Raw genomic sequence first — 27,760 nt, forward strand, 5'->3', positions numbered from 1 at the left:
GCCACAAAAAAACTTTTATTAATTTCATTGGAATAAGTTACTTCTAATAAGTTTGGTTTTGTTTTAGTGGATTTTTTCGTGAAACATGGTTGCTATTACGGATATCTGTAAATAAGATGTTTATTAAACATTTCTATTTAATATTTAATTTTTTAATTTGTCTAAGGTTTTTCCAGGTTTCATATATTTAAATCAGCAATAATGTTATGATCAGATTTTTCAACGTTGCTTTTGTTTGTATTCTACAAAATAAGCAAGTATTTTGAGGCATAGGTGCGTGTTTGTATTTGTGGTGTGTGTTGTTTGAATGAGGTTTTATTAAACAGTTATATATATATAACATTCGTACAGCCGACGAGAGACCTATCAGCATAGCTTAACTCGTATAGTTTTGTATTCTTGTTTCTGAAAATACGGGGAAGACGCAATTAAAAGACCTAAACCACGTACACTCATTACCGACTGGCTTACGACGGTCCATAAAAACTGTTCATCCCTTGAAATATGTACTCTAAGCACCCTTCCCTTTTTCCTTTCACATTCTTGATGTCAAATAACAGAATGCTAATCACAGTTCTAATGTCTTGCCTCTTTTGTTTACAATGCATTAGAAATAAAAAAAGTTGTGAGTAGATTGAAGCCCATTACACTCAGGTATATGTTACAAGAGTCTGAGTGTACCGACGGGCTATAGACGCAGGGTTTGCTATGATTATGGCACGAAGGAAGTGGTTTAATACTTTCTTAGTAACCTTATACCCTGCCATATGACAGCTCTTAGTACGACTAGCATCCGTGTTGTGAACAGAGCTATTTTTAGCATGTCACGTGGTGGCAAATATCCATTTTGTGAAAGAAAGATTAAGATCGACTCAGTGCACTCACGAGTAGTTCACGGCTAAATTTAGATATTTACAAAAAACCAAGTGTCTGCTTAGGAAACACCTACTCTGGCTGAAGGAAAGCTCTCTACTGCTTACTTTCGCAAAGGCAATCCAAAACTAATGTATTTGTAAATTGTTTGCATAAGCTGTCGCTATCACCATCAGCTGTAACTATAAAATAAAGATGCAATGCTGGAAATCATTTCACTTTACAAGATTACTAGAAAATATGTAGGACCTTTTTACCTTTTTTTAAACTTTAGTCGAAACTTCTAAATAGAGTTCAAATCTATAGGGTTGTATTCCAAAATTAACCATTTATTTTGTGGGCAAAAAAAAAAAAAAAAAAAAAAACGCTTCTTGAACACGACAACCTGAGTAATATTTCTTCATCTGATTAGAAGACATGTCTAGATTGCTTAACTGAGCCGCACTCACTGTTACAAATACTAATTATGCACTATGGAACTCTCCAGTATAGAGAGTAATTTTCTTCTACTTTCCTAGTGTAAGTGAAAATGGCGATATTTGAACCCATAAACCTTATAAGTTAAGCATAATTATGTACTCACATTTTGGGAATTCATTTTAGAATGAACTGAACCCGATCATTAGGAAACAAACGCTGCTTTCATGTTGTCTTATAAGACCTAACACAAACCCAGCCTGCTCTGTCTCTCGATCAGTTAAACCACTGAGGTATCTACTAAAATATAGCTCCATGGCTTAGAAGTCGCGATTTCCCTCAGTTCCGGAAGACAACGCCCAGTGCAGGAAGGAAACATTGTATTTTTATCTTTTTTCTGGAACCGTCAACACTTCTCTGAACGAGTCCTCTTCCTAATGAAGCAATATTTCTCAGAAAATACCGTATAGCAGACGGGAGGATTGCCATTCTCTTCCTCCTTACAGTAATATTCACGGTTACTGAGAGTATCAGAACGTTATAAGAATTTAAATGGAAGCAAAATAATCTGTACATTAATGAGCTTTGAATCGTGTCTGACTATTTTGTTATTTCAGAAAGAATTGTATAGTAAGCTGTCTCTCTCTCTCGCTCTCTGCTCACCTCATCTCTCCTTTGACTGTTATTGTGAAGGAGGTAACAAAACCAGGTTAAAGGAAATCCTCTCGAGAGTCATTGCCAGCAAGAGATGGCTGAGATCCGGTCAGTATGTCAGCTGATTGCTACTGGCCATCTGAGTGGAGCCTGTTGTTAGCGACCCCTAGGTCATCTCGGTTACATGCCATTTTGTGAGAACTTAGACATAACGAGAAAATTGGATTTGCTCAAAGATTTCCACACTGGTTTATGATCCCGGATGTACAGTTCGTTTTTTCACACATGCTCTGGGTTATCGGGTATAGCATAATACTACATCAATAGTAAAAATATTTATTATAAATACTACCGTCCGAGAAGCTGAATCGGATGCTAAAAACAACAGCTGAATAAAAATATGGCTCTAATTCTATCAACAAGATTAAAGTGCTAGAAAAAGTTTCATCTTAACTACTGTGCTGTGTAATGGTGTAAAAATGTGGGACAATTAGTCTGTTTAATTAACCAACACATTAAATGTCTACTGTAACATATATCTAGGGCCGGCGAGAGCCAGCACGGTGTAGACGATCTCTCCAGGCCCTTTGTAATTGTAATCATAAATTATTATCCCAGTATATAACAATATGTACACAATTTGTCAATATCTACAGTTCATTCAGTAACTTAACTTTAGGACAAGTGGACTAGGATTTACATCACTGCTAGAGCATAGAGTTGTTTACACATGAGTGGTTAGTAAATGAGGGAAAATGACGATAAAAGATCAGACTTGTAGTATACCATTAAACAATTCCCAGAGGGAGTATTGATCCGTCAACATTTCCTTGAGAGAAAAGAAGGAAATAAATCCACTGACCAAAGCCGGCACCGCTTCACAGCCTCGGCCCGGATACATCTCCTTGTTCCCTCCTCTCGTCAGGCCTGCTTATATCCCTGTGTTTTCATTCTTCAGTAGCCAAAGGCTTCCCGTTTTGAAAACCGTACACACCTATGCTACTCATCACAGGGACCGACAAACAGTCAAATACAAAAGGACGATCATGAATAGCCTGAACTTAAGCAAAAAATCTGACTCATTTTTTGACCCATAGGCTAACCTCAGATACCTACCTCCCCAGTATGTTTATGAAGAGCTCTCTCTACAAGGAAAAAAACCTTTATTTAAACTAAAGCCTGATCCCATTTTGATAAACAAATTTAATCATGAATACAAGCTGATTAGCCTTTGAACTTTGAACCTGTTCTTTTCTTATCGATATTGTTTATTTTCTTTGGACGAACTGCGCAAGTTTTGACGGTAACTCGAGGAGAGAAACACTTAGAGCTATTCAGGAGGTGATGGCTTATCTGCGCAAATACTGGTTTTTAAAGCCGTCATGTGGCGCCCCCTTTGTCTCGAGTTTTGATAATCGCCTAAACGAAGTCAGTTCCAAGGGAGATAAGCGTGTCTGAAGAATATTTACCGCCTACTCTCTGACCTACAATAATACTCCATTCATTCCCGGCCCGGCGATAGCGACAATTAATTATCGCCGCTATTCCAATAAACGGTTCTCATACACCAACATGCATTCCAAACATCAATGACAGAACTCTTGTTCTGCTGTTGAGTTATAATTGTATCAGGATGCAAAGATAGCTGAAGTGGAAGACAGAGAAACGTATGAACAAGCGTGGCTAAAGCTGTTCGGGGAAGTATCCTTCCGTGTCTGTTTTAGGAGAAGAGAACTGGTTTTTAACTGCTACTTATCAAGAGGTTGGAATATTTTAATCTGAACTGATGCATTCTGTTATTAAGGGGGTTAAAAATGGGAAAAGTTTTCATCAAATCAAATCGAAACAACGTATTCCCTTGAAGGTACACAAGCTGCATAAAGGAAAAAATTGATGCTCATTTAAAAAAACATTTTATCATGTAAAATATTGTTTCCGCTTTCGGTATATCAAAGGTGGGTAAGCTGCAAAAGATTGTGTTTTATGTACAATGTACAGCGAAAAAGCTTCGGACTTCGGACTTCATAATAAACGTAAAAAATAAACTTTCCATGTATTTTGTGGTGTTTTACTTTTATTTATTTATTTTCTTTTTTTTTTTTTTTTTGCTTAGATGTTGAATGTGGAACAATATGTGGTTTCCATCAACAGCAAACAAAAATCTTTCAATAAAATAAACTCTACCATTCAGCCACTCAGTTGCAAGATGTCTTAACCACCTTAATATTATACATAACATTATTATTATTTCCTGTTGATTCCAGACATGTCAAAATACATAAAAGGTTTATACAAGTGAATAAAAATGGCGACCGTAACATCAGTCACTGGTGGTTTTATCACTGCTGACCTACAGAAGGATCTGACTATACCGTTGAACGGCGGTGAGCATGGCAACCGATTCTAGGAACCTTATCAACACTTTGAGACTTGCTTGCGAGGGCCTCGCCCACTATCCACTTTTGTCGAAAATAGCCTGCGGGCTTTTTGGTGATAAGACTATAAAATTCTGCTCACTTGGCTTTCTCAGTTCACACCGAGTTCACACTTCTCTCCGAAATGATGTTTCGCTTGTCACAAGTCTTCATGCTTTGCCTCAACATTCGCTCCTTTGTGCAACAACGCAAACTGTTGAGGACATGAGAAAAAGTAAGTGAAGTTTTTAAACTTTCTTCTTCAATATTAACCTGTCCTGTTTTGTTTTTTCCAAGTTCGCCTCTATTTTATTCTGTTTCACTGACATTTATACATTTTTATTTGTTTTTTATTTATTCTTTTATTTACTTTAACACAACCGTTGGACACTACTATAGTTGTACAAACATTTTGTACAAGACACTATAATTTGATAATGGACCAGTCCATCAAAGACTGAATGAAATAATGGCTGTATTTGGAGATACATTGTACTTTACTTAACATTTTTCATAATCGTTGTTTACTACAATGGGAAAAATATCTTTATATATACTTATCTATAATGTATCAAAGCCATCTATGTCTTTCATAGAAATTCTGTATTTGATGCCTAAGATAAATACAATGCAATATAGCAATGGAAAAAAATGAAAAGTGTAGAATCTCACGGCGCAGATAATAAATAAATATAAAATGTATTCTTGAAATGTAAATATCAGACAAAATATCTACTTCGCTATGCAGAGTGCAGGCGCGTGCAAAACAAAGGAAGTGAGTTAATCACAAACATCAGCTGCTCGACAACCACTTACCGGGCAAAGAGACATGAACTGTTTTTCCTGAAGTTGACCATGTTTGAACAACTTTCTTATCGATTTGCTGTTTACCTAAGAGTAAAAAAAAAAAATGCGTCTGGGCTGAACATCGACCAGAAACAAAATCTAATCTGTACACACCTGCAACTCAGGTAACGGGCTTCAAAGAAATAAAATGAAGCAGAGCGTATGCTCATAAATTTATTCTTGGCTTCCGTTGACACATTCTCCTCCAAAATATCGATATCGTCCTCTGCAGATTCATCTCGAGTTATTCAAAGTAAATCAACCATTTTGAAACAGGCAGGGAGACTGATAAGCCGTCTTTTTCATCCGAAGTTCATCCCAGTGAAACTGGTTTAAAGCTCTACTGGGGAGCATTTTTCTAATGATTATGCACGGCTCAGTGTATGACAGTATTTCCCAGAATCTGGCTGTATATATCCTCACCTTTAGTTCTCGTCATGTACATTTGAAAACATCGCCATTCACAGAAAATGATCAACGGTACAGAAGGTAGAGTTGTACTTGGATTTTTTTACCACGGCAAGGCTTGAGACAATGAAGAAGCTTGGGTCTACATGCTAATTAGTCATCTGTGTATGTATAGTTACTGAATTTAACTTTCTGTCTGTGAATGGTGATGTTTTAAGGCGCATATCGTAAAATCAAAAGGTGGTGGTATTTGGGGGCTATAAATCCAGATTTGGGGAAATGGTATCAAGCACTGAGCTTTATTCAGTCATTAGAAAACAAAATTACTCCCTATCTGGCCTTTAAATACAGGGTTTAAAAAAGAAGGTATAAGTGAGGCCAGCTGAAAGAGTGACCGGAAACTTCAAGTACAGGCACTCAAGGGCTTTCAAGACGATTCCTTCTGTTATAATTTGACGAGGGCACACGTGACAGACATCACATTACCAATTGATGCTCCAACAACCTTATTCCTGTTGATTGTATCTCCTTCCTCCAATGTACTTGGAAGACCAACATCTCACCCTAAAATTACTAAAAATTGAAAAGAGATTGATAGAAAACAAGGGCAACATTTTATTTTTTATAACAACAGATTATGTTATTCTCCACAAAATATGATTTTTCGTGTAGAATTTTCAGAAGTTTACAAATCAGATTTATAAATACAAAATGTTAACTAGTCATGATACAAAGACACAGTTTTCCGCTATAAATCTTAGACTTTTAAATGTTAGGTCATTAATTTTATACAGCAATTGATAGATTAATAAATTGATAGAACATTGAAAATGTTGCCAGAAAACAGAACAAAAACATGGACATCACAGGTGGAAAGCTGTATACGGTCATAGCGAATTTATTTATTTAAATTTGTTTTAAAATATGTTACAATTGTCAACAAAAAGGTTTTAGACATTGGGAATCATGCAGGTTATTTTTTCCCCCAGCAACAACATGCAATCGCACAGACCTCGTTATCGTGCTCGACTCATCGTACAGCGTGAAGAGACCTCAGTTCGACCAGGCCAAGTCCTTCCTCATCAAGATGGTGAAGAACCTCACCATCAGCCAAGAGGACGTTCGCGTGGCAGTCGTTCGCTACGAAAACGATGTTGACGTCATCTTGTCTCTAGATAACTCCTCTGACTCTTCGACCGTTGAAGAGGCCATTTCCAGGATGGAGCACAAAGCAAAGCCTGGCACGCACACCGGAAAGGCTTTGAAAGAAGTGAGAGAAAAGGTAAATTGAAAAGGAAGTTTTGCTCAGATCCGAAGCTTCAAAACATTAGAATTATACATTCAGAAGTGGGATACATTCGTCAGTTTTCTGAAGGGGTGGATGGCAAAGAGTTGTGTACAGATCTGGGTGTTTTGGTCATGCGAAAAAAATCCATGTGATGGTGTGTGTGTGTGTGTGTTTTCGTCGTGTAAAGATATTCATGGGTAGGTGTGTGTACAGTTGTTGTGAGCTGTGAGTGTTCAGATGTGTGTACGTAGATGCGTGTGTGTGTTTGAATTCGTATCTTAGACCGTGCGTGCAGGTGTAACGCTAAGGCACTGTAGGTGTTTCCAATACTTTCATACATTTAATGCTGTTTCTTATGTTTCTCTTTATCTGAACTCACTGATTTTAGCATATTCAAAATACGCGATTAATTTCAAAATATACTTTTATTGCCAGTTTCTTTTACGTATTCCTACATGACAAGCACATGCAAAGGATGTAACTATAATCTCTGAGCACTGGACCTAAATTCCAATTAATCCTTGTTTATAAAGGACAGGCAGTTAGTACTCATGCACTGTCTGACGTCACAGTCTAACGTCCTGATGCAGGTGCTGGAGAGGGACATCAAGGGACAGACGGCCAAACGCGTAGTGATGACGATCACGGACGGGGAAAGCACTGACTTTGATGAAACGGAATATCAGGCAACTCAGCTGCGAGGTGAGGGCGTTCGGCTCGTGTGGCTTTTTGTCTTCGAGAAATCCGAGGAGATGGAGTATGAGAAAAGTGAAATGGAAAAGAATGGAGACCCAACTGTCACGGTGAGAAGATTCGATGACCTGGGAGATGACCTAGTCTCAAAGATGTTGGAAATATCTTGTCAAGGTAAGACATCCAAAGGGTTTTGAACACTTCTGAAATTTCAGGCTATTGCCTGCGTTTGCATTATTTCTGGAAGTCATTTGACTATTCCGTTGGCAGAGGATCTTATAAAGACTCCAAGGCTTAGACAGTTTTTTTAATTTGTTCTTGACTAGGACTGGGAGCGGGAGAACCGAATTCTTGGCAGTGTCCTGAAACAGGAGCACGAGCTTTATCCTCCCTTGTTTTGTATGAGAAATATTAGGTCAAAGGAAAATTGTGACAGAAGGCCATAAAGACTTGAGCAGATGTAAGACATGAAAGAGATGTATACAGTGGATTGTAACAGACGTTCCCCATTTGTTTCTAACACTGTTGTCAGGAGTTGCATTTTGTGATTGTACAAGAACACATAGACTCATTGAAAAGTGGAGCAGACCGTTACAGATCTTCACGATATGTATCAGATGTACTATAAGACATTTAGCAGAAAGTGATGGCCCCATCAGAGAGCTTAGATGTAGAGAGGGTGCACTCCTTCTTTGTCCTTACTTGTTAAGAAAAGTAGTGACGGAGTTGCGTCCCTTCGAAAAAAGATGCTACGCCGTAGTTGCTACTATCAACCACTACTAAACAAAGTCGTCGATAGCTGTGTTTATCTTTGGAGTAAATGTCTAGGTGTTTGCGATATCAAATGACCTTTATCTAAGAACAGATTTTTGTGTCTTTTATTCATGGGAATTGCTTAGATGAGGGTTGTTTGGGAGAGTTTTAATACATGTATGACAGTTGACTATATTTAAATAGGATAACTTTTATAAATTCAAACAGCACATCCATGAGCACAAATTTGCATTTATTTAAAATCCATAAAAATCTAATTTATGAGAATTTATTAATATGAGAAAAGCAGTTAAAAACAGAATTACACATGAATATAAACAAGCCACATTCAGAAGACTTGCTCACATCTACTGAGACATATAGATTTCTGTTTACATACAAGCATGGGCAATAAATTCTCACACAATCATAATAATCATAATTAATAACAAATCATAATACTACTATTAATAATAATGTATATATTTATATACATTCATATCCCTTGTTGTAAGAACATTGGTGGACAATTGAAAGATAACAGCTATGCTTACTATGAAATATACAGCAAGCAGATACTCAAAAGGGATCATTCTCACATGTACTTTAAATGAAGATTTATAACATTTTCTTTCACACTTTTCTATAATAATTTTTAAATTACTTTAGCTTAAAAGCTACAAATGATGTAACTTCAAACATTTTTTTATTTCTTTTTGCTCCTTTTCAAGAAAGGACACAGAGCTATCTTTCAAAGAAAAATGAAGGCGAACATTGATAAATAGATTAATCACACTTCCTTTCAGATCACATGCACCAAGTGGACAACAGAGGTCAATGCTTTTTAGCTCTTCCCATAAAAGTCGAATCAACTGAGATTTAACTTTTTTCCCAGGAAGTAACTGGTCAATATTTTACATGTACACTCTAATATCTTGACTGTCTCACTCAGAATTTTTGTTTTTTTGGTGGTGGTTGTATGGAGAAAATAGTTAGAGGGTCACTACAGTTATCATCAAAATTATTGAAAGTGATATTTACTTTATCACTAATGTCTTTGTCATTTAAACAATCGATGTCATGGTCATAGTCATTCTCATCAATATCTACATTACATATCATTATGTCCTGTTGTTTGTCAGTGGTCACAGATGTCAGAGTCAATAAAGAGCTGTCATTGTCCTTCTGGCAATTAGTTCCACTACTGTGATGAAACAGGTTCTCAATCATGATCTGACGGAAGAATAATCTAAACTGTTCTGCAGTGGGATTATGTAGATGCTCCCCTTTTCCCTGAAAGCAAGAAAAAAAAGTCTTCTAAGCAGTCTTGATTCAGTTTTTCTGTAAGAAGTAATGAAATACCATGATTTGTCTGAAGCTCATCAAAAAGCTCAAGCAGAGCCTGCACAGTCATCTTCCACCCTGTCAGACAAGGTAGTGCATTGGATGAGGGTGTTTCAACAGTGTCCAACCATTGCAAAGTGTCACAGAGAAACTCTTTATGCCCAGATGCAAGCTATGATCATCATTAGCCTTATGTGCCAGTTAGAGTGATCTCTCATGATAAATGTTAATTAAAAAATAAAATATGACAGAAAGAAAGGCCCATGATGGTAAAATGTGGCTTAGTAATATATATTGGAATATATCATTATCTAATAATCATAAGTTATCAACCTTGAATGGTGGATTTGGAGTGGCGAAAAATGTGGGTACTGCATTCCAGACAAGACTTTTTTGGGGGTTTGACAGTTGTACTGACTTTCCTCGAAATGATCCGAGCAAAGACAGTATCCTTTTCCATACACATCAGATGGTGTAAGATGGTCAAAATCTTTCCTTCTCGTAAAGTTCATCCATATTTTGCACCTGTTGTAATGATTTTTTCAATATATTAATAACAAATCTTTTTATAACACCTCACCCCAGTGGCGAATGCCTTAAATGAAAATACTATAACAAATTTAAATAGGTTTGTAATCAGATAAGTGAGAATTCATCACACAGTTTCACAGTATAATCAGTAAAGTCGTTTTAATAATCATAGAAATCGAGCAAACGTGTTATAGTAGACTGCTCTCAACTACAATACACTAATGGATCGTAATTTGAGAATAAATTTTTAGCTTACCACTCTTCGTCCTTTGGGAAACTGTGGAAACGTTTTTCTTTTGAGGTTGATTTAAATCTGGCGTTCTGACAGTTAATTGCAGAACAAAATTGCCCACCTTGCCTCAGACGATCGCCTTGTGTCATGTTGTTTCGTAGCATCCAATTACGAAAGATAACTCTAACCGACGAGTTTTCCCGCGGTCACGAGTGAACCCTCTCTACATCTAAGCTCTCTGGCCCCATTACAGAATCGCTTAATTCCTATTTCATTGGGGGAAAAAACACAAAATGACGGTAGCAAAAGTTTTTTTGACATGTTCTAGTAACATAATAACAGTTTAACCGACCCGATTTAATACCCGCTGTAATCTATTATTTACCAAAAGAAAAAAAGGCACGGTAAAATATGATTATATATATATATCTCTGAGAGGGAGCGAGAAAACACTTCACTGCAGCAAACCCTTTTAGCTGCTGTCTGTAACAAAATACTTCATTTCTCTTTTTATTTATTTTTTTATTCCTTTGTAATGCCTAAATTCTTGACAAGTTTTTGAGTGAATACATGACAACAATTATCAAGTTTGTAATAAACTCTCAGGCCTCCAGTCCCTCCGCTAAATTGACCCCCACTCTGGTCACAGACACCGTTGTATTTAGTAACATCTGATACGCTCCTCCACTTCAGACTGGAATCCGGGGCCTCTTAAAGGGAAAAGCAATGACATGGTGAACTAGGTCTAAGATTTCGGGCTGCAAAACATTTATTTAGCGAGACGCCTCAGCCACAACTCTCAACCGGAAGAAGGGGGCCCTGTTCTCTTGTCGAGTGACCTTAATGAAATCACTTGCTCAAGAGTTAACTTTCCATCTCTTATATGCGGTGGTCAAAATACTGCCATTTTGAGGTCATGTTGTAAAAGTTTGAACCAGAACTCATGTATAACATATTATGGACATTGGAGCTGTTAGAGCTATAAACCATCACTTGCCTGTCCATTTAAAGACAGGAAGCAGGATGCTCGACGTCTTCCCTCTTCCTGTTTTACAAATAGGAAGTCGATTGCCTGTATCTCGTAGTTTCTGAAACCACTCCTACACTGACTCGCTGGAATGGTCATTATTCGATAATTAAAGCTTAGTAAAAGAGCAGGGCTTTGGGGTACTCTTTTATGTTAAAAAAACTAATTATTCAGAATAACTCTTAAGCTGAAAAACTTATCTACAACTTCGTGCTGTACTTGTCAAATATTTGAAGTGAGGCTAGAAAAGCACTTGAGTGTCTATTACGTATGAGACATAGACTTGCTTATCTTTCTGGTTAAAAATTGCAATGACTTCATTTTCTCGTTCAACCAGATCTGACTGATACCCCAACAACAGCAGTTCCAGAGACATCTACTGTCTCAGCAACATTGTTTCCAGAAACATCCTCTAGTCCAACAGAAACAGTTTCCGTAACATCTGCAAGGATAACAACAACAGTTCTGGAAACTGCTGGTCCAGACACACTCTCGGTTCCAACAACATCTGCATTCTCTAGTCCAACGAAACCAACCTCAGAAACTGCCAGGCCAGCAACAACAGCTCCAGGCATCTCTGTTAAACCAGCAGCGACAGCTTCAGAAACATATTTTGCCTCCAAAACAAATTTCCCAGAATCATCCACTATTTCAACAAATACAATTCCAGAAACATCTACTAAAACAAGAACATTGCTTTTAGAAATATCATCTCATCCCACAACAATTGTGCCAGAAACATCTTCTCATCCAACAGCAGTCATATCGATAACAAAGGACACCGCATCGACGCATGATGCCTCAACATCGACAGCAGGACCGAAGGGTGCGATGACTGAAAACTCGTCAACAATCACTCCACCACGTGGAAAGGATGTAGAAGCGTTAACCAGAAATGTGGCATCGTTTGTGACCGAAGATGTGAAAAATGTCACAGACACAGAAATATCAGAAAGAAAGCAGGAATCGATTCAGAGTGAAGCATTTACACACGCCAAAGATGCAGACAGGGAAAGCCAGCAATCAGAAGTGACTGAAGCATTTACTCAGGTCAAAGACGTAGACAATTCAGCAGGGACTGAAACATTTTCACCTGTCGCCGACAAAGAATCTTCAACGGAAAAACAAACCTCATCTGTGAGTGAAACATCCTTGCTGATCGAAGACCCCAAAAACGCAACTGAAGCTCAACCCTTGTGGATGGCCGACGCAGATTCAGCTTGGCGTATGGACAAAGATCAAGGCAACCACACAAAGAGTGAGCAGCCATCACCGGAAACAGGATCAACCAGCACGGCCTTCACAACCACGTCCACCTGGTTAGAAAGAAGTCAAGAGACTGTCCACGGAGAATCTGTCACGACCCCCAATGACAGCGAGACGGAAAAAGGTCAACAATGGCCTATTTACGCGGGCGTCGGGTCAGGGTCAGTAGCCGTTGCTATGGTGACGGCAGCCCGAATTGGGTATGGTCTGTGGCGACGAAAGATGACATTTATGAGTAATGATATAGAAATGCAAAAATTTACGTAAGAAATAATCTGTTGGAGGGCCTTTACCACCGCGCTTGCCTAATATACGGAAATAAATAACTTGCTCAGAGAACAGTGGTTGCAGACGATTATCTGAAAGTTTACCTGCTCATATACATAATATCTACTTTAAGATGGTTAAAAATGGTTACAGCTGTATCGGATACAGAAATATAAACAGCAAACATCAGCTAGAGAGACGTGCCTGACGGCTTTACGAATGGCTTCTTCAAGCACATTTATACTGATCACAGTTTCGCCATTTTGGCTGTGACAATCACCTCTGGCTGTGACTGATGTGCTGCTGCAGTTTTTTTGGCAATTGTTTCTAGCGAACACATGGGTTGTGATAACATTATTATCTTGCCAAGCTGTGGAACATGATACAAGCATGTCCGTCTCATGTATATTGAAAGTCGTGCTTGTTAAGATCATGAAGAAGTGTGTATGAGTGCCTGTAATTAGTGATTTCATGGCTGTGCATCTACATAATGCTCAGTTATGTATAGATTATTGTTTTTTTTTTCTAAAATCCTTGTATATATTATTCTGATAACACTATATTTTCCAAGATCTGGTATTTATATCAAGCGGTATCCCCGATACATCAGGGTATTGCTTGACAGATTTTACTTAGTCTTCATATTAGAAACTTTGACGAAACTGTCATACTACTATTGCTATTACTGATACTACTATGTCAAAATGTTGACAGCACTTTTAGCCTTAGTGGCTTGCATGTTACTATGCTGAAGATTTTTACAAAAGCTATTTTTTAAAGTAGGACTGAAACTACTCTAATTAAAGTGACCACCGACATATTATCTGCCTTTGACAATGGTTATGCTTCTGATTTTACTGGACCTGTCTGGTCCATTTGACACCATGAACCACTCTCTGCTCCTTCATCCCAGTTCTGTTTATTTTGTATATGAAGCCCCTTTCATCTTGCATCCAGATTGACAAGGTTTCTCATCAATCATACCGATGACACGTAACTTAACTCCTCCATTCCACCGGCTGAGTCAACGAAACTATGGAACTCTCTGCTTTCCATATTTTCCACCTACCCACTATTGAATTAATTAAATGTTCATGACTCTTTCCTTCATCCCACACAATGCTAGTCCTTTTTCACACCCTTTCCTCCTTTTCTGCTTCTTTCTACTTCCTTGCTCGTCTTTCTTTTGCAAAATCCTGATACTTACTCTCAGTCCTTGTTACTTGGATCCTCCTTACGTTTTTTTTTATTTGTTTTATATTAATCTTCAGTACTGTTGTTTATCATTTCCGTAGTTCATATATTGTTTGTTTGTTCTTCTGTCCCTCGGATGTTTCCCATGTCTCGTTCTTGTTCTTAAGTCCTAAGAGCATGCTCCATAATTTCTCATACGAGTGTGAATATTCGCTATATAAATTTTGCATTTATTGTTATTATTAAATAAAAGTATTGGTGCACCGCAGCTGCCACTGTCTGACTTGCACCTTCATGCAGTCAGAAAAATATCACATAACATCACTTCAGACCAAACACACCCTCTCCATCCCAACTGTCCGCTGTTGCCCTCGGGCAGGCGCTACAAAGGGCCACGTGGGCAAGAAACTGTCTACCAGAGGTCCTTCCTGCCAGCAGCCATCACCATCCTAAGTAAAAGGCACAAGGATTGTAATCCTATTTTCTATTACCTGGCATCTTTCTTTGAGGTTCATGTGTATGTGTGAGGGGGTGTAGGAGTGCGTGTGTGTGTTGAATGTCGTGTATGGGTATTATGTCTGCACGTTATGTTTACATATATAATATATATATACACACACTGTATAATATGTTGCATGTGTGTAACGATGTGTGAACCAAATAAAAATTGCCGTTTTGCTTGTACAGACATTAAAGATTGATTTGAACTATTTTATATCGGCTTGCGACGCTTTTTTGTCAAAATTGTTTGAAAAATTGAATGTATTTACATGCTTTATACTTCTTGTATTCTTTTAAGATGTTCTTATGATATTTTTAAGATTAAAAGTTTCGATAATATCCACGTCTTGAGACTGCTTTATTGTTGCATATGGATTGTCTTAAACATCTACACAAATGATTGCATGCTTGAAAAGGAACATGAGCGTGTGCGGGACGAGATTTAAAAAAAAAAAACAACTTACAAGTTGCAAGTGATTCAGAAGTGATCTGTTATCCCGAGTGATAATTTTTTAAGTTAATTTTTTTTTTTTTTTTGCATTTACGCGTGTGTAGGTGAAAGTGTGTCAATAGGTGAAGAGAAAAAAAGGAGAGAGATGGATAGAGAGGAGAGAAAGAGTGCATTTGCGTGGGAGAGGTCGTGAAAGTGCATAAGTAGGCATTTTTTATTTGAAAGGATTGATGGCTGCTTAATCAGACTTTAAAGGCCTAGTGGGACTCAATGCTTATCAGTGCGTGAGACTATTTTCCCAGGCGAATAGTCATCTTCCGTTCTTGGGATACACGACTGACACCATTACCACACACAAAGTCATACCTGTGATGCCAGGTTTGTACACCGATATGATCCAATCTAGCCTTCCTGACTGAAACAATCAAAACACTTTCGCTAGGCAACATAAACTTATATATGTGCAACTCTGAAGTTTATGTCATTGACCTGTTACAGTGAAATTTCATGTTTATAGACGTACATCTGAATAATGGGATTTACTTAGAGAAATGACACTATACCCAGTAAATAAATGCACTAAACTAGACTTTAATTTCCCCAACACAATACCATGCAACCGTCTACTTCTGTAAATAAGAGATTATCTTGTCTAATAATCCACGTCGTGTATGAGCTTTCTTTACACAGCCTCTCACCTCCTCCTCTTCCTTTTCTCTGTCTGCACTTCTCTCTCCTCTTCCATTTTCTTAAAGCACTCGTCCGTGACATTCTTTGTGTCTGGGTCTGTCAAATCACTGTTTGAGACAAAGCAGACCACGCACCAAATAGATGATTCTAAATGGAGATAACCCCGCTTCTTGTTGTCCTTCCTGACGAGCTTATCGTTCTGTGTACGATGATGTCTGAAGAAGCTACACGATTTTATTATTACCTGGCTGGAGAGTCCTTGACTGTTAATATCATCGCCACGAAAACTACGTCACGTGTCTTCTGCAAGATAAAGTTTCTAAGGTCTGTAAGTACTGTAACTGTAAACTTGAACTGTCTTAACCACATAACTCGGGTAGGGCAGCCACGCAGTAGAGGTTGAACTCACCGAGCGTGCGAAAAAATGAGGTTACCCAGTCTCGGGTACTTGTACCTGAATGTTCTTCTATGCCTGAGTCACATTTTAAACTCTAAAGGCCAGTATGTGTAACATGTTTGTGAAAACATCGGCTCAGAAAACTGACCCTACCACCTGACGAGGTCACGAAAGGGTGAACAAAGGGTGAACTTAATAATAAAAAAAAAGTTGAGTAGAAAGCTAATCTCTTGAATATTCATCGTTCTTCGTTGTTTTTTTTTTTTTTTTTTTTTTTGTTTCGCTGTCAGTCACACTGTGGTTGTCTACAGTTTCAAAGAACACAGTTCGCCTGCGACCTATTTGTCCCATCTCTCAAGTTTCATTGCATGTGGGATCTGCTTACAGGGCTAGCTGTCGTGATATATAGTTGGTGGGTGGGCGCAAAACACGAATTCCCTCACCCCAATCCACCCTCGACTGAGGTTTCTTTGTTGCTTGTGAGCTCCATTGCGACACTGTGTAACACAATATTGTACGATACTTGAATCAGGGCCTCAACCTTCGCAAGAACACTTGTCGTAACACGCTGCACAGGACACACACATAGCAAGTAGGACATCCTCTCGACTCGAGTGCTGTAAGGCCTGGTTCAGCTTCCAGCTATAAATGTGATTTGATTGGAAATCAGAAAAAATACCGCAGGTACGATTCGTCACGGGAGAGTTCAATAATGGAGACGCAAGAAAGCGATTCAAGTCTTGGAGCTAAAACAACTCTGTGCAGGTGGGCGATGCTTTTGGTTGTCTTGGCAACCCTTTTAGGGCCGGCATCTGGGAATTCGCCGGGGAAAAGAGACACGCCGAACTTTCTGTTTTTTCTTGCCGATGACCTGGGCTACGGTGACCTGGGTACCTTCGGTAACAACACCATGCCCACCCCACACCTGGACAGACTGGCAGGTGAGGGTGTGAAGCTGACGCACAACATTGCGGCCGAGACGGTGTGTACACCCAGCAGAGCGGCCTTCTTGACTGGGAGGTATCCGATCAGATCAGGTGAGAACTCACAGGTAACGCGAGACAGTTTGGTTATCTTGCAAAGATAAAGGCAGTATGGAAGACAATTCATACTTTTATCTTATAAACTCTGTATTTCATGGAATAACAAAAATAAAGCGTACTATGAATACGTGAAGAACGATAACACTTTATTTATCCCAGAGGGCAATTTGAAGATGAGAGATAATGCTCAACAAGTAGTCAATAATCAGATTCTGTTTCGACCAGGGATGGCCGCTGCTCACCCTATGCGAGTATTCACATCCACATTTAGTGCGGGAGGGTTGCCAGTCAGCGAGGTGACGTTTGCCGAGCTGGCCAGACAGGTGGGCTACAGGACAGCCTTCTTGGGTACGCTTGGATCCAAACACATATCATTCGTTATCATTCCCCCTTATCTATTCTCACCCACTGTCCCCTATTCTCAAGAGCACACTTATAATGTGCATTTGCTGATGATTCGACAGAAATACCAAGATTTATCAATTTTCTTTTTACTAGCTTTCTAAATCCTTCCAAATTATAAATCTTTTTTGTCGTTTTTGTTGAAACTTCACCTTCCTCCGTGAAAATTTGCGAGAAAGGAAGTGCTGACGACGCTTTTTTTTAGGCAAATGGCATTTGGGTTGGAGTCTGGACAGGTCAGACCCGGACCATCCTCATCCGTTGAACCATGGCTTCCAGTATTTCTATGGCGTCCCCTTGACCAACGCTAAAGACTTCGGCGACCACAATGAGCGCATGTACCTGCTCATGAACCCGAATTTGAAATCCACGCTCCTGACGACCTTCGCCGTGGTAGCGGCAGTTGCAGGGTGGCTTTGCTACTTTAATTTTATCAGAAAAGGTCACACTGTCCTGATTATGTTCCTGGCGGGACTTGTGTGTGGCGTGCCATACTGGCTTGTCAACAACATGAAGCTGCTGAATTCCTTTATGTATCGGTGAGTAGTCTTTTTTTTTTAAAAGTTTGTGAACCTAGACGATATTGTTTTGATAGCCGGTTTCACGAAATGGAAACGTGAGACAAAATATTTATAAACCGTTTCAAGCAGCCTGACTTAATTGTTACTGATATGTATGCGCTGATAGCATATTTTTTGCCGTGACATAAAAATAATAAAATCAAATAAAGAGGCGAGATGACAAATAAATGGACCTGACCAATATTATGATCACCTCTCAATCGCGACTAAAATCATGGCAAGATATCAGAATTTAGTATAAAATCCTTGCTCTATATTTCAAACAGTTTTCACTTTAATTACCTCATTTAAAGGCATTACTTCTCGATTTTACACCCATCTAACGAATATATATATATTTACACATTTAAATGTGAAGTATTCAGCTAAGCTTGGCTTGTCCTAGTGACATGACAAGTGCGAAATGACTGGCTTTGTCACCTGATATATCAGCTTTGACTCAGGAACTACGAGATGGTGGAACAGCCGATCCACCTCCCGTCGGTAACGAGGAAGCTGGTGGCTGAGAGCGAGCGGTTCGTAAGAGCGAGCCACGAGGCCGGCCAGCCCTTCCTGCTCGTAGTGTCCTGGCTGCACGTGCAGGCTGCCATTGCAACGGCCCCAGAGTTCAGAGGTCGCTCACGGTACGGCCCTTACGGGGACGCCGTGATGGAGATGGACTGGGGCGTGGGACGGGTGGTGGAGGTGCTGGACAGATTAGGGCTGTCACGTGACACGTTCGTCTACTTCGCGTCTGATCACGGGGGAAACGTCAACTTCACTGACTGGATGGGTAGACAGGTCGGAGGTTACAATTGGCCATTTAGAGGTAAGAGCAGGAACATTAAAACTTTGAAGAAAAGTGAACCCTGCATGTCCAACATTCAGTGATCTGTATTTCTAACTTGATCCAAACTTACACGAACCTGCAGTAAAACAAAAGATTTTATAGAAAAAAAAAATACTTATTTCACGAAAATTTATACTTTTAAAAAGAATGCAAGTTCTAACGTTATTTACGATATTACGATATTGAAATATCTAAAGGTAAAGGAGGAAGGTAAAGTAATATCTGTTAAGACATTAAAATATTACCAAATATTTGTTGTATCTACCCGCTTATACATTCAGGAACTAAAGGTCAGGGGTCACCAGAGGGAGCTTTCCGGGTGCCTGGTATTGTCCGCTGGCCGGCGCGTATTCCCGCAGGCCAGGTCATCGACGAACCGGTCAGTCTGATGGACATCGCGCCCACCATCGCTGACCTGCTGCACGTGCCGTTGCCAAGCGACCGCGTCATGGACGGCAAGAGTTTGGTGCCCTTGTTGACAGGAGAGACAGAGACCTCGGCCCACGAGTTCCTCTTCCACTACTGTCAGGATGAGGTCCACGCCGTCAGATACAGACCCAGGACAGGTAGCAAGACTATGAATATATTTCTAAATACACTTATAACTGAAGCTATATAATAAATTTCAAGCAAATCCAATCTATCTTATTTCAGGCAACACTGTATGGAAGCTGTCACTACGAGAACCTAGAACTTTCAACCCTGAATTGTTTGATAACTTCTGTGCTGACGTCATTCACCTTGACCCTCCACGTCTCTACGACATCACCTCTGACCCCGCGGAAAGCACTCCCCTCAATTCTAGCCAATACCCGGGAGTGACTAACACAATGTTGTTTGCTCTAGCTGACCACAAACAGAGCATTGTCGCCGTGCCCAACCAGTTCACATTGGCCAAGATTGTGTGGATACCATGGAAACAGGATTGTTGCAACTTTCCAGCCTGCTCTTGCGAGGACGAACTGTTTCAAGGAATGTTTCTTGACTGATCGTTGAACAAATTAGTTAAGCAGAGCATCACATTTTTATACATTTTCTCGCTGCATATTATTTTCGCGTGAACGCCGCAGGAGATTCTAAGAAAGAATATTCTTCATTAGCCTCTTTAATTTGAGTTCAATAAAGTTTCCGTCACTAAGTCATTTAAAATTTAATATTTAATAGTTATTATGAAAACCCCGTTTTTCATCATCTAAGCTTCTCTTCTGTCGGGAGACAGTCTTTTACCAGAATGATTTTATTGAAGTACTCACCTCTACCCAACTAGCACGCAGCTCTCCAGACCTTCGCGCCTCAACTTCCGGAATAGAAACGAAAGCTACTAGCGCGATCATCAATTAAAAACTGTAAGTAATGCTGTATAGTCAAAAGTTCAATTGTATAACTTCTGCTGAATCCGGTCTGATTTTTGAATCTGTTAACAACATGACACGCACGCGTGTACAAATATACACACATGTGTACTCATATCCAGCAAAGCAACTACATTCTCAAAAACAAAGAAGCGTAAACAGAAAATGCAATCAGACAAAGCTATGTGCGCGTGCACACACACACAAAACGCAAATGCAAAAAAAACTCTGACATTTACAATTGAGAGCAAACTACGAGTTTTCTCTCCTCTCTAAATACACCATGCAAATAATGAACATGTGATCAATGTTTCTGACATTTTCTGGTATTTTCTGTTCCATTTAGTCCTATCAGCTTATAATATATAGTTTCGCAACTTTTAGTGTAAAAGCATTTTTCTGTGAGCAGTTTTAATATCCGAGAAAGTTGTTTACTATCTATTGACCGTTTTTTTTTTTATTGTCAACAGAAAATTGCTTTCTAGCTAACAATATACATTTGCGCTGACAAATTGTCTTCAAACATACAAAAATATGATTTTATAAAGTATAAAAAGGGAAAATATGAAATCACACCGACTAAACAGCTAGCGACTGGCTCTTTTCTACAAAGAATTATTTGAATCCGATAGGATGGATCATGCTTATTTTTGCTTTGTACTCTCATCTTCTGAGATACGATAAGATAGCAAGGTCCGCCTGTTGGTTTCATCTGGATGTGAGACGAGACAATCAGCTTTTTTCAGACTATATCCTGTGTTTCTTTCTTTCGTATTTGTTTTAAAAGGCATTCACACTGTCTGACATCTGGTACAAACGCTAGCTTTATAGTGTCTGTTAGTGGTTAGAAATCGCATCAGAGGATGAGATTGTGGCCAGCGACATCCATTTCAAGACAATGATTTGGACCTTCCTCCAATACTTGCTTTTTGAAATGTATCGTTCGATCTTCTGAGATAATACAAGCTTATTATTTTTGAGTAAAATGTATTGACAATTACTACAATTTAAAGATTGAGTGAGGTCGTTGAAGGTCCAGACAACACATTTATCCATTACGACAAATAGTTTATCTGTTAGACATGAAGACAAGGAATTGTGTGAATTCTATCCATTGCAAATATTATTAGCTCATTACGATGTAGATGGGGCTCTTGTATACTTTTGTATACACGCCAAGACTTTTTCTCGTGTTAACATATTCTTACTGTTGGTCTTTTCTTCATTACAAATGAGTTTCGTGAACACGATATCCGCAAGCACAAACTCGTGTACAGGTAGCAGCGATCTTCTCGTCGTCGTGACCCTCTCGGGTGACCTCGGTAGTCGGAACACCCGGTACTGGGTGGAGACCGTTTTTTACGGATTGCTGGGAATGCTGCAATGTTTGGTCGGCGCACCGACCAACGCCGTCAACTCTTTGGTGTTTTGGCGCCAGGGACTTCGGGATGGGATGAACCTGTGTCTGTTCTCCCTCTCTCTGGTTGATTGTTCTTACTTTACTCTCGGGTTTTTAATGTTTCCCTTACCTACATTCATTCGGTTTTACGATCTTGCGCTGTATGAAGAGTATTTCATGAAAGTTACAGGAGCTCTAGCTGGAGTGCTCCGTGGAATTTCACTGACATCCGGGTGCATTAACATGGCGGTGGCAGTCAATACGTGTGTATGCATTGTTTACCCGCACCGTGCTGCCAGTCTCATGCGCGCCAAAGCAATGACATCATTAATAGTTGTGTGCTTCTTGCTCCTACAGCTCTTCTCTGTTACATGGCCTTTATCTTATAGAGTTGTTCGGATTACGACAGCAGGAGAACGGTTACAGTGGATAAAAGTTTACACACACTTTTACGAGGAAAACAAATTGTTTATTTATTTGCTTCAAGACATCACGTTTGGGATGATCTTACCTCTCGGTAATTTGATCGTTATGTCGGTGACGGTCGTCGTCACAGTCAAGACGCTTCACTCAGCCATGACGTGGCGAGAAAATAAGAGTCACGTCTCTTGCAAGCTCCACGCCCGACAGGTGGCGCTGACCAGGATGCTCACGATCGTCACCTGCGTGTACATCGTCACCAAGAGCCCTTCTGTGGTGCTGGGTGGCAGCTTCGGGGTCGTGCAGGCTTTCTTGACCGACCCTACCACGCTGGACAACTTTATGACAGTCATGGCGATAATGTATGTCGTTTGTGAAGTCAACGGCTGGTGTAACTTCTTCATCTTCTATCATCGATCCTCGCGCTTCCGTCGGGAGCTGCACAGCATGTTCAGGCGCGCTAGGAACAGAGCCACTCCAGCATCATGCGCACAACAAACAGAGGAAGAGCAGCACGGCTAGTCTCGACAAACCGAGTGCTTTAGTCTTGCTGGTATCAGGGATATATATATTAATTCCACGGAAGCGGCCATGTGCAATGTAGCGTGTAGGCGACAGGTTGTTTTTGTGGCTTTGAAGACAGCTTCTGACGTTCGCTACAATTCTAGACGTGTTCTGATTGTTTGCAGAGACTAAGGGACTGATGCATGGTTAGTACATTATCCACATGTCCATATTGCTAAATTTTATTACAATCACTCAAACTCAAACATAAATCGCGTCATTTACCACCGGCCTGTAAATATAGTTTTAGCACGAACTTATATCCCCTGGACAGCTGGCAGACGACTTTTTTTTTTTAAAATTACTTAACTTCTACAACGAGGCTTCAGACCACAAAACTTCCGGTTTTTTCACATTTCAGATTAACTATTAAAAAGAGGCAGGAAACGACATAGCTTCCGGTTTATTCACATTCTTTGTTACGACTCCTCGAGACTAACAGCAGATCACTAATTCGCAAGAGGCCAAGAGTGAGTCTCGGCATACAGACATCAGTCCATAAATACACGTCCATTTTAGGATGACGAGTGCATATACTGCGTCGATCTAACGAGAGCCTTATTTATCCCATTTTGTACTGAAACATGTCAAGTGTATTTTCTTCGATGAAGTGGAAGAGCGTCTTAAAACAGTGCAAAGAATGACCTGCAACTACTGTCTGTGCTCTACCACCAGATGTCAGTAAATTGTCAGACGAAGATGAAGGTGATGATTTTGCAAGTGCAGGCGATATGCCTGTTACTGATTTTCCCGGCAGATAATGTGAGACAAATCTTGTACATTTTGTTAAGGATTTTTTAAAAATCGAAACCGATTTCAGAAATTGAACAAAAATATTAATTTCGTGGACAGTGCTGCTGCAGACAGCATTAAAGGTGATCAATCATTTAAGGGGAACATTGTTTTCAAACTCTTGAATGAGAATTTCTGCACATTTGGCTATTTTGGACCCAGCATCAACATTGATTAGCCAGCGAGTACGTTTACGACAGAAGGTCAGAGGTACTTCTCATGCGTTGGCACTATAATAACATTGTAACAGTTGCTACAAATCACGATTCCCTTGAGTAGCTTCTTGATGTCAAAGGGACGAGTAAAAGACAAGAAAAATGCAGGGTGAAAAATCCTACCTTGATCTCTAATTACAATGAGCGTATGGACAGTGTTGACCATCATGACGGGCTTGTCTCAAAGTATACCTTGTACACAGAGTATTCAGTGTTTCTATTCGCGGAGAGAAATGGAACTGGTCCCTGTTGACTCGCTATGTTGACATGACAGTAGTGAATGCATAAATTCTTCACAAAATTTACCACAAATGAAATGCAATGTGACTGAAAGCGTTTAGACTAGCAGCTTTCACAGTTTATTTGAAGATAACTCTTCAACGTGAGTGTGCAGCGAGGCCCACTGTCTAACATTATTTTGTGTTCTGGGGACTCGAAATAACACAACTTTTCCGAGAGAAATAAAATTACTCAAAAAAGGAATATAATGAGTTGCTTCACACTGAGAATAGCGAAAAGCCAGTAGAGAATGTTCTTAGAAGTCCAAACAAGATTACAATAAATCGTAATTAAAAATGACCTTCTCTTTTCTTATGTGTTCATACGACAAAGTATTCTAAAATATTTGTTTTATAAACATCAGACTATTTGTACAAACTGAAGATAAAATCTTCTAAAGTTCGACATAAAGGGATTAAGTGATCGATAAAAAAAAACATATTTACAAAGGAATAAAGATTGGGCGTGTTAGAAAATAAACGATTAAGCCTTTTACTGTTTCAGACAGTAGGTTTATTGTAATGAGGGAAGATTAATGATAATTAAGGACATTGAATGTGAAAATCAAGTTGTGTCAGACAAATGAACTGATGGTAATCAATCAATCAAACAAAAAAGACACCGCCATTTATTTTAAATTACAGCAGAATGCAAACAACAGACATTTTACTATCATTTCAGTGTACTCTGGTGAAAACATGGACAGATAATAACTATAAAGTAATTCGTTCTTTTTTGTCTTTCTTGGTTTCTCTTATGTCTGATTTGTCACGACCTTTTATATTATCATATATTATTTTTATAGTCGTATAGCTGTGTAATATAGATATGGAATATCTGAGTGAGAAAAGAACTCAATATTGTGTTCATACACTTTGTTTAGTTTATCTTAGTCTCTTCTTTACTTAGTCTCTCTTTTAAAATGACTCCATATTTTTTGCCTTGTGCTCAACGCAATTAAAAAATTTTTGCTGTTTCACACCAAAACAAAGTGTTATAAGGTTCCTGAGTTTACTCTTCCTAACGGAAATACTAGCGAGAAAGGGCTTCGAAAAATCGTTGTACTTTACGGTCTTGACCTCATAAAATCTCATAAAATCTAAGCTTGTACCTGTTAACTTTCTATAAGTACTTTTAGACATTTAAAACATATTCTTAAACAAAATGACATATGAAGGGCTTCAATCTAATTAGCTAATTAAGTCTGCCGCGAGCTATCACTAATATGAAATGCGCGTTTGCACTATTAACTTCAATGTTTGTGGATCGTTGCAATGTTAGGGTTTGTGCCCTCAAGCTATTTTTGTGAATTGGAAAATGAGGTATTTAAATTTACTGAAAATCGTTTCGGTTGCACTCTGTAGATTTGGCTGATTTGCAAACAACTTTTGTTACACATTTCGCACTAATGTCAGAAGATTTTCTGAACACATCCCGTATTCTTTAAAGGACACTTTATCAGGGAGAATAAAGACACAACTTTGGCAATACGCAATCGGGATTCACTCTCACAGGAACGCTCACAGCCACTGGAATGCCTGATACTAGCGACGAAAGCAATCGCTCCTCAGTGAACAAATACGCAAACGCACGTGAAGACATTACGAAATACAGATTTTTTAATCAACTAACAATTTAGAGAGAAATAAACAAAAAGGACTCCGAGGACATAACGTAAACAGACAAAAAAACAAAACAAAAAAAACAAAAAAAAAACAACAACAACGACAACGACACCGCCCGAAAATCACAACAAACTATCAAACACCCGCACAAGACTCAGCACCTCCCTCCACTCAAAACAAAACCCACTGACGTCACAACGTCAACGCAGGCCCTCCTCCCCAACCGCTGCCCGGAGGACACGCCACGAAAGAAGTACCTAGTTAGGGATGCTACAGAGACTTGATAAGGACTAAGCATACGCAGGTAACTGTTGCAGGAGAAGTATACAAAAGGCGGGTACTCACCCAGAGTCCTTGATTGAACGCTGGCGATGTCCGTCACCCGCAATGGCCGCAGCTCCAGCAAAGCCCGACTATCTTACTATCTGTCCACTGGACCGAAAGATGGCGATAACAGCGACGGTGATAATCAGATATGATCATTGACGAGGACGAGGACGATTGACGAAGATGTCGCTCAGAAACGTAGACTGATTACGATATGACAAAATTATGGACTGAAGAAGACAATTCGAAAATACTGATTATCCACGATTGAGGATCGAAGATCTAAGAAAAGGATGTGATTCGATTTGAGCCTGTAGAAGCCAAGAATCTGACAGTTCACGGCCCTCCGGGCATGAAGAAAACCTAACCCTAATCCCCCGTCTCCCACGTTACCGCTCAGCTACCCCCTCCTGTGCTTCTCTTATAAAATTATCTATTACCTATACAACTAACGCAAAACAACCATTAGAACACACAACGGATCCCAAACAGCCGCTGTATGTCGTAAGCAACAAATCACCATGTTCAAAATCATGACCGTGTGACAATAGAGATGGGCATTGAAATCCTCCCCGCACACCCTACCACCACCAGTTGGTGCAACTTATCTTGTAGTAGCACGGTGGCTCTGGAGGAATCCTTAGGGAAGCCAGCTCGACGACTCATCTTTTGACAACCAAGGCAAGAATGAGGATAGGTACCTGGAAAATCAGAACCCTCTATGAAAGTGGCAAGTCAGCTCGTGGCAAGTGAAATGAGAAAATATAACATCAGGATTCCCTGGTTATGCGAAATCAGATGTAATGGAAGTGGCCAAACCATATTAATATCAGGAGAAACCCTTATTTACTCTGGCTACAAAGACCTGGACCACGATCACATATGCAGCAGATGAAGAAGATAAAGAAGACCTACAGTTCCCTAGTCTCTGCTTGACTACACACCAAGAAGAGATCTAAAGATCATTATGGGAGACCTAAATGCTAAAGTGGGAAACACCACAGGGAACTCATCATGGGAAGACATGGCGTCGGCACCTGCAATGAAAACAGGGAGCTCTTCACAGACTTCTGTGCTTTCAATGTCCACATAATATGTGGAACTGTGTTCCCACACATAAATATATATACAAGACAACTTGGACTTCCCTGATGGCAAGACGGAAAACCAGATTGATCATATAACAGTTGCTCGAAATTGGAGGAGTCTTCAAGATGTCCGAGTGAGAAGAGGTGCAGGTGTTGCTTTAGACCACCAGCTTCTAGTGGCAGTCTTCAAGATTAAGCTGAAGTCCTTCATTGATCCAGCAAGCAGACCACATCACAAGTTCAATATTCAGTACCTCAAGAAAAAAGAAACAAGGCAAATTTATAACTGTGAATTCAAGAATAAGTATGAGGCCCTTTCAGGATTGCCAGTAGAATCAGTGGAAGAGCACTGGTCAACACTCAATAGCATTTGGAAGACAACTTGTACAGATGTTTTAGGGAAGAGGGAAAGAAAACACAAGGAATGGATGACTCTACAGACCTGGGCAAAGGTTGAATCAAGGACTGAAACAGAAGCTCAACCAGTGTCAAGATCAACAAGAGAAGAAAGGTCTCTGAGCTGAATATTGGAAAGCTCACCGCCAAGGAAGAGGTCTGTCAGGAAAGTTAAGAGATGCTTCACCCATGAACTGACACA

General features: G+C 39.5%; 2 protein-coding genes across 2 annotated transcripts; both read left to right on the top strand.

Moving 5' to 3' along the window:
* The first annotated feature begins 6,487 nt into the window (after positions 1-6,487).
* On the top strand, positions 6,488-14,054 carry LOC112572102 (cell wall protein DAN4-like). Its single transcript, XM_025251633.1, has 4 exons — positions 6,488-6,894; positions 7,491-7,767; positions 11,818-13,129; positions 13,350-14,054. Exons 1-3 carry the CDS (start codon positions 6,700-6,702, stop codon positions 13,011-13,013), a joined length of 1,668 nt encoding a protein of 555 aa, XP_025107418.1. The 5' UTR covers positions 6,488-6,699; the 3' UTR covers positions 13,014-13,129; positions 13,350-14,054.
* A 2,497-nt stretch (positions 14,055-16,551) lies between these two features.
* LOC112572657 (steryl-sulfatase-like) lies at positions 16,552-20,243 on the top strand. Its single transcript, XM_025252432.1, has 6 exons — positions 16,552-17,283; positions 17,515-17,637; positions 17,897-18,230; positions 18,716-19,080; positions 19,383-19,667; positions 19,756-20,243. Exons 1-6 carry the CDS (start codon positions 16,959-16,961, stop codon positions 20,088-20,090), a joined length of 1,767 nt encoding a protein of 588 aa, XP_025108217.1. The 5' UTR covers positions 16,552-16,958; the 3' UTR covers positions 20,091-20,243.
* Positions 20,244-27,760: the final 7,517 nt, after the last annotated feature.

The sequence above is a fragment of the Pomacea canaliculata genome, linkage group LG9 (genome assembly GCF_003073045.1).
Source record: "Pomacea canaliculata isolate SZHN2017 linkage group LG9, ASM307304v1, whole genome shotgun sequence".
Taxonomy (NCBI): domain Eukaryota; kingdom Metazoa; phylum Mollusca; class Gastropoda; order Architaenioglossa; family Ampullariidae; genus Pomacea; species Pomacea canaliculata.